The sequence below is a fragment of the Prunus mume genome, linkage group LG8 (assembly GCF_029339155.1).
Source record: "Prunus mume cultivar Tortuosa linkage group LG8, ASM2933915v1, whole genome shotgun sequence".
Taxonomy (NCBI): domain Eukaryota; kingdom Viridiplantae; phylum Streptophyta; class Magnoliopsida; order Rosales; family Rosaceae; genus Prunus; species Prunus mume.
Window position 1 is genome coordinate 2004915 of NC_142705.1, and position 9888 is coordinate 2014802.

A 9888-nucleotide genomic window follows, 5' to 3' on the forward strand; every position below is an offset into this window, starting at 1 on the left:
CACATTAAAAGAGTAATTATTCCAAACTATTGCACAATATGTTTATTTTCACATTTTAAAATCGATATTGTGATTATTTTTCTGGATCTTATTTTATGCCCATAAACTTGTAAAATAATGGTTGGGTACATCAACCAAAAATCTCAGTGAATGTGAGTTTAGACTTTGATTTGATACCCAAAAAAAATAAAAGGGATAAAAATTAAAAACGTTTTTGGACCTAATAAAAAAATAAGTTCTGAAAAGTTTGAAACCTAGCTTCATATTCTAAAATTTAAATAATCTCTCCATTACAAATCAGACCTTAATTTATTTTTCATCCAGATCCAAGCACACAACTTGTAGTTTTTTTAATAAGGAACCTAAAATGAAATGAAAGCATCACAAGTCATGAATGAATTAATGCTGCTCTGCTGGGCTGGCAAAATTCATGGAGAAAGACATCCAGAATATTATATTATATTAGAATAAATAAAGAAAAATAGAGATTGACCATATTCTTATTCCAACTATCTCAACAAATGCGAAAAAAAAAACTCTTCTTCCATTGATGGAAAATCTTTATTCTAAGATATATTGAAAGGCAATTAAACACAAAAAGCAATAACAGCGAGTTGATTCCTCCAAAAGCAATGCTGATATTTATATCAAGGATGCTGATTGTAGCAGCTATTGTTGATGACATTTCGGTAAGGCTTTGGAACTCCGTTTACACACTTGATGCCGGTATCGATATTCTGTTCGCAGCACTGTCCATTAGAGCATCCACTTCCAGACGCATAATTATAAGATTCCCGACAATATCCACCACCTCCACTGCTAGGAGGTTGTTTGGCTGCAGGGGGTGAAGGTGGCGGGGTTTGTTTGGCTGCAGGAGGAGAGGGTGGTGGCTTAGGTTTAGCAGCAGGTGGGGTTGGGTTTGGCAACAGGTGCACCATGATCATCTGTACAAGTATGCCTTAAGACTTTGTTAAACGGAGTCGGTGTCGGGGTAGAACAATCCACGCCACCGTAAGTGACAGTGGTGCAGCAAAAATGGCGCTTAATGCCCATAGATTCATAAGCTTCTCTGTCATATGAACAACAATCATCTGTTACTCGTCTTTCCCAGCAATTTTTGTGTTCGGGAGATGTGGAGGGCTAAGACCATTTCCACATGGAGGAAGTGGTGGAAGTTGAATGTCAGGAATTTGAATTGGAGGAATTTGAATGTCAGAGGAAACTGGTAATCTTGATGATTTCCAGTCATCGACACGCATACATAGACTTAACAGCTGCTTAAGCTTTCACCGTCCCGTACATTGCATCCTATGAACACATACAGAGCACTAAAATGAAAAATATGGGAGCCCTCATTTTCGGCGTACATTTTGGTGGAAGATAGCTTCATCTACATTACATGTTGGGCGGATGACATGAATGAATGGACTAGCTCGATCGGTAATATTCCCTTGAGCCGCTAGCTTGTTATGTTTTTTGTTGGGCTGATAGTGACAAAATGAAACCCAACTCTGACAATGGGCCTACGTCCACATAATTCTGCACAATAATAGATCCAAGCCCGTTATTAAATCTTTGCAAATTTGGAACATATTCATGTAGTTTTTTTTTTTTTTTTTTTTCTAATGCCAGATAAAATATTTATGTAGTTGGACCTATTAAAGTAATAGGTGTCCTAAAAAGTAATAAAATCAAACAATTTACCACCTTTTATAGAAAGTGATCTCAACTAATTATATAAATAAATTCATAGTTAGACAATGAGAGTTGGTTTAGTTTGTAAGATCTTTGCATTGTGTGTGGTCCCATCAGTATTCAAGTTCCGTTGTCATCAATCCTCGTTGGTGCCCAAACTGTAATTTCTTATATAAATTTAGTGGCAATGATAGTTGAGTGCACAAGTAATGGGTCTACTTTGGCTCTAGTGATAAGAGTAGCCAATCTTCCCCTAAACTTTTTTTATTAAAAAATTAAATTAAATTCATAGTTGGAATAATTTTATTATTATTAGTTGTAATATTCCCTTGAGCTAGCTTCTCTAAATAAAAAAATAAAAAAATAACTTATAGAAATTTAAATAAATCTAAAAGAAACACTCTTCTTGTCGATTAGTTTTCTTCATTGGAAGAAAGACTAGGGATTTATAAAAGCAATTTTTGAATTTGAACTGGACCAATGACATTTGGTCCGAGAAGCAGCGAATCCTGCTTTTTGGCCAATGACATTTGGTCTCTGACACTAGATCCAGACAGAAAGCTTTCCAATTACTTCAAAACTTAAAAGTCAAATGGAGAAAGGCAAAAAAAAAACAAAAGAGAGACGCACAAAAGTACTATAACCACAACAGTTTTCACTACTTCCACGACCTTCACAGTACCGAACGAGTCAATATAATATCCTAATTAGCAATTATTCAACATAAATATATTATCCGCCGTGGAAGCAAAGAGTTTAATGTGGCAGTAGCAAATCCAGTGACAAAAACCCTAACCGGACCAAACTCCAGTGGATTCATTCATCCTAACTGGACCAAACCTTTTGCCCCAAACCCTTTCCTTCACTGTCCCTCACACAGGCACACACTCTCTTTCTCTTTGTGCAATTTTTCCTCTGATTTTTTGTGTATTTTGAGCTTCTTTTTGCAGCAACGAAGATGGACTTGTACGCCTTGGAGAAAAAGAGCATGTGGGAAGGATCTCTTTTGGAAGCAATGCTGGTCAACACTGTTCTTGTTGCTCACAACTCTCTTGCTCTGCTGCTTTTGGCGGTATATAGCATATCTCTTTCTCACTTTCTCTCCTCTCTGTGTGTCAAATTTAGTTTGGGTGGCAAATTGTGACATCGATTGAAGTTTTAAAGTTTCATGCTTTTGTTGTGTTTTTGGAGCTTGAAATCTTAATAGCGTGCATCTTTTTATTACTGAACTTATGTTTCGGAAGTTGGCCTTTGTCTTACTATTACTACTGTTCTGAAGTTTGAAAAATTAATTTTTGATAAGTTGAATGACTGAAATTTGACAGTTGTGTGGATTAGGTTGTTTGGGGAGAGAAATGCTTGCTTTGGTTAAGATGTTAATTGTGAGAGTTTGTAGAATGTGAAGTACTGACCTTTTCTGTTAGCTTTTTTTTCTTTCATTGCTTGTGAACTAGAACTTGTTGTAATTTTTTAGGTTTCTAATTTGATTTGTGACAATTTTCATAATTTTAATATTTGTTTGTGCGGCATGCAGTATTGTTTTTTCTGAAACCTGTACTTACTTATACAGGTGCTAGGAAATATTGGTTTTCTTGTGAATCCTTTTTTTTTATTCTTGCATAAATGTAACATCGTATTAAAGTGGCTTTGGTTTCTTATTGCTTGTTTAAAAACCTGTGTAGATACTATACTCAAATGCTTTGATGTACAACTGAGGTTACAAATTTCTTGAAGTTTTCTTTAGAGCTCTTAATGCTCTTGGTTTATAGTTTTTTAAGCACACAATACCTTTCTTAATCTTTTCCATGTGCCCTGGTTTCTTTAAGTTCATAAACTATGCGATTTTCTGTGGTTGCATTAATACGTTGAGTGGCCATAATTCCTTTTCCTTCTTTTAATCTTAGAGCTGTAGGTAACAAAAGGACATAATAGAACCCTGCATGAGAACAGAAGATTGCAGCAAAGAAATTTGCGCAGACATTGCAGATATGGTGTTGCCATTTCTGCTTCTAAGATAACAAATGAGCACTCTCCATCGTTCATATCATGTAAAATGTAATTGTGTGTGGGCTGTAGCATCGGATTTTGCATTGACAGAATATTTGGTAGTTTTAGTACTGAGCATGTGGCTAAAGTTTGTTTCATTTATCACTTTATTGAGTGATGTAGGCCTTGTGTTGGGGGGTTTTAATTTTGTTGTCGACCAGATTTGGTATGGTTGATAAGTTATAATGTGTATTTTGAGAATTTGTTTTGCGTTGCTGCCCGTTGCCTGCAGCATTATCGGCTGTATGTTAAATGCCCTTTGGATTCCATTTTCATCAACAGGGCTATGTATGGTATATATTGTTGAGAGCAACTAATGAAATTTTACTTTATACTCTCTGTATCCCTAACTGAAATAGCATCTCCTGTTAGGATTGGGTCTCTATTGGATTAAAATGAAAAGGAATAAATTGTCTTATTTGTTACGTTGTCTCTTTGTATACTCTATTCACCAACACTAGTTAACGTTGTTTCAGACTGGATCGGTGATAAATGATGTCAATATGGCATCAAAATTGACTGCTGTCACTGGAAGGTAATAAAGTTCTAATTGTGCTCATCCAGTACTTGCACTATTGATTTTTTAGGGTACATTCAATTAAGTGGGCGAGTATTGCTTCCGTCTGCAGGTTTCCTTTTGAAGAACTTCTCAAATTGAAAAAACCTTGTGCGGAAAACAAAGATGCTAGCGATACAGAGGATGATGAAGACGACAACGAAGATGATGATGATGTGAATGACCAGGATGATGAGGAGGGAGGAGATGAGGACTTCTCAGGTGAAGAAGGGGAAGATGAAGGAGGGGATCCTGAGGATGATCCTGAAGCCAATGGCAATGAAGGAAGTGATGATGAGGATGAGGATGATGACGACGAAGATGACGATGGTGATGATGATGAAGATGAGGATGGAGAGGAAGAAGATGAGGATGAAGAGGAAGAGGTTCCACAGCCACCTGCGAAAAGGCGGAAGTGAGAATAGGAGTCCTTATCCTTTGCCCTTGTGTTCCGATTTCGTGCAGGAGTGTTATGGAGTAGTGAGGCAGAATTTAGCTTGTCAGTTTGGTCAGTGTAGAATTTACAATCATCGTTCTGAATGAACCTCTAGTGTTATTGATTATCTATGGTACACCTGTTTGATGTAGTATTGAGAGAGTCTTCGTATGTTGTGTTAAACAGCTATTTTTCTAATGGGGTTATGTTCACATGGACGGATCAATTTATATGAAGTTGGGAATCTTTTAAGTTTAATTTGATATGATGCCTAGAACCCAACTGTTTTGGTTCTTCTTGTGTTATCTCGGAAAGAACTACATGGTACATGGTTGGGAGCTTGGTAAGATAAGGACACATGGGCGCGATTTCAATTTAAAGATGGTTAAGATCATGGATGCGAATGTGATGGGTGATCTCGCCCTTGTGTTTTCCAACCATACCTTTCTAGTTATGAACTAATCCCACATCTGTTTGTACCCATTTTCCTTTTCGTTGAAACCGTGCCCATGATATCAACCAAAAAACAAAAGCGTTGAGTTGAGGCATGGGGCCTCACATTTTCAATGAACAAACAGAAGCACTTCCAGTCATATGGTAAAATATAATATGACATTATTGCGATTCATTACAAACAACGGGAAGTAAAGAGATTAACGGAGTTTCACAAGAATAAAATGAGAAACTACGAAGCTTGGATTGGAGCAGAAGAAGAAATCACTGGTCTCGAGGGGTTCTGACTTTCATCCTTGCTTCCTTCATCACAGCATTTCTCCCACTTGGTAAAGGCTCCAATTGTGCTCCTTCAACAACCAAATAGGACGGTAAGGTAATATGGAATTATTGCTTTTCATTTCAACAAGAATTTGCATTCAACCATCAAAGTTTTAAGCTTAAAAGAGAAAGAACATGGTTGCAATGCCATGAATGAGAAACACATCATAATAATGACAATGGCAACAAAATCTGTTGATTACATATATTTGAGGATGCCAAAAACTGCACATTGACCAACCGACAATTGCTGTCTGGCCACCAAATGACAAAAGTGGATCTACTGTGGAGGAACTAAACACATATAAAACCAAAGAAGTTTAACCGAGCTATAAATGAGATGAATGATGACTCGTTAATCAAACTGAGAAACTTAAACAAATGGCTATAAACCAGAAGGAAAAAAAAAAAATTATTTGGATCAAGTAAACTACAATGACCAAAGGTGGTGAAGATTTTAATGACAATTATAGAATCAATAACTGGGTTCAAGGGTGCAAACGAAGACTTGGCAAAGGCCTGACTGATGAAGAAACTAGGAAACGTATAAGTATAAAACAGGTAACACGGTCACCTCTCTTCTTGTTTGAAGTAATCTTAAAAACTCAACATTAAAGGATCATTCTTGATGTAAAACTGAAAACAAGGAAAAAGCCACAATATATGAAATCTTCTCACAAGGCCATAGCAGCATTTTAAAGAGCTGCTGAAAGTATGCTTATTCAGTCATATGGGATATACAACTAGGAAAATCGGCAATGGACCTCAAAACTTTTTCATCATAAATGCAACTATATCAATTCTAAACCAACCTGACAATGAAACAGGCAAACGAAAAAAACCAAATCCTTCAAAGAAAACACTGCAACATAACCCAAAGTAACAGAGTTCACTCAACAAGAATAAAATCAAAAGCGAAGGCAATCCAAAATCTCTTATGCCCAGCATTCTCAAATCACTTGAAAAAACATTCCATGACAACAATAAAACATCCAAACACATAATTCCACCACAAAGTCAATAAAAAAGCAGAAACTGAATTTTGATGTCATCAAAATCCTCAAAAACCCTCGTTGTATGATCACATAAACAAACATTCCATAGAGAAACAAAAATCCAAACACTCTTATCACAAAACTTACCACATTCACTCACTAAGGGGCAGCTTGCCAGCCCGAAAAATCGCAAACTTTGATGTTTCCGAGTAGGAATACTGAACCCCATTTTCCTTCAAGAAGCCCTCAAGCACCTCCTTGACCCCTTCAGGGTCTGCACTCTCACACTCAATCTCAAAACAAGTACCAAACTCATACTTTGTCTCGTCCACCTCTAATTTCAAGCCTTTCCAATCATACACATCCCTCACATTCCTGAACCCTCCCAACCCCACAAACCCCAAAACCCCAAATTCCTCCCTCACCCTACTCAAAACCCTAGACTCCGCCGACATCAGCTTATCCGGCTGGTTAGCGCAGGCTCGGCCGATCGAGTGGTCGAGCTCCTCCTCGTCCTCCTCGACTCGGCTGACGCCGTCGACCAATACGGCTCGCGCCTTGAGGGTCACGGCGCACAGAGGGGCTCGGTCCGAGAAGCGAAGGCGAAGGGCGGCTCGGCGAGCCGAGAGCTCGGCTTTGGAGCCGTCGAAGAAGAGATTCTCTTGCCGGTGTGTGCTGACGTGGAACGGCGCGAGTAGGGTGGTGACTTGGCGGTGGGCGGCGGCGTCTGGGAGCCTAAGCTTGAGCTCAACCTCCATTAGAGGTTTGAGAATGTGAGACATAAAACGGCGGGTGTATGGAGTTATGTTTCGGTGTTTGGGGTGCGTAACTTTCAATTAGAAGGGAGGCCGATGCGGTGCGTTTTGGAGGAGGGGTCTTTAGGGCGGTCGAGGTGGTGGAGGAGAGCAGTGGCCGCCGTGGTAGCGGAGGCGGCGGCGGAGCGCTTGCGAGCTTCTTCGAGTTCCTCTTTGTCTTCGATTTTGAGTTGGATCTTGGTAGGTTTTCGTCTCAGCATTTCGGCAATTTCAACAGTTCAGATATCCACTGGACGAACGCATCTTATACGTTTTGAGTATGACTTATGAGTCAATGGGTCTTATGGCCCATCAATCATGCTTTGGGTTGGGCCTGGTGTCTGCCTTTTGGGCTTGGACTCGGTTGACTCTACTCCAGATGGGCTGGGCCTCATTGTAGTAGGCCCAATGAAGTTGTGTTCCAGTTAATTCCCTCGATTGCTGAACAAGAAGATGCAGTAGCAGTATTGCAGCTGGAAAGAGAGTTGGCATATAATCAAGAAATTCTTAATAATGATCTATTTTCTAAACTATACTAATCTTTTATTTGTTCTTTCCTTTACTCAGACGATCGAACCAACTTCGGATTAGGCCACTTTATGCTGTTTAGCATATGCATTTGCTTCATAACATTGATAAGGTATATAATATTCCACTTTCAAAACAGAACATGCATCATGCATGAAAGACAAGCATTTCATACATTTAGAAGGTGGTGTTCGTCATGATCAACCTAATCACATGTTAAAACAACCCATATTGTTTTTGGACCCCCATTTTGTCTTGCCTAATGATTTTAGCCTGCAGTGATAAGGACCTTTCCTTAGAGAGGCTTTTGATGATATTCTCTTTCCTTAATGAGTTCAAGGAAAGAAAAAGAGAGAGAGAGAGAGAGAGAGAGCATTATATTATTGCATTCGTGAACCTGATAGGGACTTGAGATAACTCAAATGATGGTCCTCATCGTTAACTCACTGTTACACAAAACTTTTCTCTTCTGTCAAGGAAATAATGATTCGCCGAAAATAAAAGAGAGGTTTGCTTAATCACATCAAGTTTACAAAATAATAATATGATATGATCTTTTGCTTAATCTAAAAACAATCCAATATGGAATGGCAGTGATGATGTAGACTAGTTGTCAGCAGATGAAAGATTCAATTCCAAATAAGAAAGAAAGGGAATAATGTTAAAAAAAGTCGACAACATCTTATCTAATCCAATGGATTAGGTTTGGTGGTTCTGTTTTGGGTGAAGAAACTCACCTGATCGCATTGACATTAACGAAAATAGGGTAAGAAAGGAAGAATATGCTTATTAATTAATTAATATATTAAAACAAATACAACAAATATGAAGGAGGAAGGGGTTGTGTGGGAGTGGGAGCAAGCAAGCAACTATAGCAAGAGTCTTATTTTATACTCAATGAACAAACATTTGGTTGAACTTGACCATCCCATGTACATGGATATTGACACTTTGATTTGATTGACTCAACAAACAAACTCTTTGGTACTTGGTAGCCTGTTACATCTTGGATTTTCATGTTTTGCTTACCCAACAAAATACCTCATCTCATTTTCATCAATGGGTAGGTAAAAATATATATATTTTGAGGAATTTTTAAATAATTTTATTTAAAAATACCCGCCGTATATACATATATGTATTTTTTTTTTTTTTTGTCGTAGTCGTAATTCAATGCTGCGATTTGGTAATTGGTTCCTTTCAAGAACACTATCAGAGCATGAAGATGAGGTATTTGATTGAAAAACATAAAGAGCAAAAGGAAAAAAAAGATTAAAGTTAAAGGGGTGAGAAATTGAATAATCATAAATCGTATTTTAATACAACTCGCGCTGATATTGCGCAAGGTTAAGGTACCATGATTGTTGTGAATCTTTTCATAAAATTGTGCACAGTGTTTTTTTTTTCTTTTCCTTTTTTGGTATAAATAACTGTATATTTTTTTTCCCGAGACAGACATTCAGACATGCATTCGATACTACGTTGTCAGTCTACATTTTTACGACAGTTGATAAAACACGTCTCGCTATCTACTCGTCAAAATCATTTTACAAGGTAGAAGTCGTGTTTATCCCGAGCGGAGTGCACGTTAAGATTCCAAAACCAAGAGACCAAGTGGGTGGCTGTCAAACAGTAAAACCTGGCAATCTTTTTCTGATTTATCCGACAGACAGGCCGGCCAATCTTTGTTTGCACTTGCCAGTTTGGAAAGCAAACCCACGGCCCACTTGCAAGTTGCAATTCCATGCTTTATTTTTATGCTTTATCTAAAACAAAAATTAATAATGGATTAGATGATAATAATAATGTTATAATAGCTCCATAGGCAGAGGGCATGGTCAAATAGGAAAGGACCATGGTCCCTGTCGTTGGTAGATTTCTGACGTCCAAGTATCACGTGTGTGTGTGTCTGTGTTTTTTTTTTCTTTCTTTATTATGTAGTCTCTGTTTGTTTGTACACATACATAATTATAGCAAATAAATTTCTCTTTTAACTGTTGTTTGATTGATCTCATTCACTTGTTATTATTATTATTATTACTTACAACACCTCCCCCCACCCAT

General features: G+C 37.8%; 2 protein-coding genes across 2 annotated transcripts; one reads left to right on the forward strand and one right to left on the reverse strand.

The window, feature by feature from the left end:
• The first annotated feature begins 2314 nt into the window (after positions 1-2314).
• Positions 2315-4991, forward strand: LOC103341179 (uncharacterized). Its single transcript, XM_008244657.3, has 3 exons — positions 2315-2767; positions 4218-4276; positions 4371-4991. Exons 1-3 carry the CDS (start codon positions 2654-2656, stop codon positions 4714-4716), a joined length of 519 nt encoding a protein of 172 aa, XP_008242879.2. The 5' UTR covers positions 2315-2653; the 3' UTR covers positions 4717-4991.
• Positions 4992-5326: 335 nt separating this feature from the next.
• Positions 5327-7550, reverse strand: LOC103341178 (adenylate cyclase). Its single transcript, XM_089042909.1, has 2 exons — positions 6650-7550; positions 5327-5536 (listed from the first exon to the last, which is right to left on the reverse strand). The coding sequence occupies exon 1, from the start codon at positions 7282-7284 to the stop codon at positions 6655-6657; it is 630 nt and encodes a 209-aa protein (XP_088899035.1). The 5' UTR covers positions 7285-7550; the 3' UTR covers positions 5327-5536; positions 6650-6654.
• Between the last annotated feature and the right edge of the window lie 2338 nt (positions 7551-9888).

Bases quoted from the DNA above. Each gene is read 5' to 3' on its own strand.
- LOC103341179 (XM_008244657.3), top strand. From the start codon at position 2,654: ATGGACTTGTACGCCTTGGAGAAAAAGAGCATGTGGGAAGGATCTCTT. The intron at 2,768-4,217 runs GTATATAGCATA...ACGTTGTTTCAG, and splicing joins TTGCTCTGCTGCTTTTGGCG to ACTGGATCGGTGATAAATGA. The intron at 4,277-4,370 runs GTAATAAAGTTC...TTCCGTCTGCAG, and splicing joins TTGACTGCTGTCACTGGAAG to GTTTCCTTTTGAAGAACTTC.
- LOC103341178 (XM_089042909.1), bottom strand. From the start codon at position 7,284: ATGTCTCACATTCTCAAACCTCTAATGGAGGTTGAGCTCAAGCTTAGG.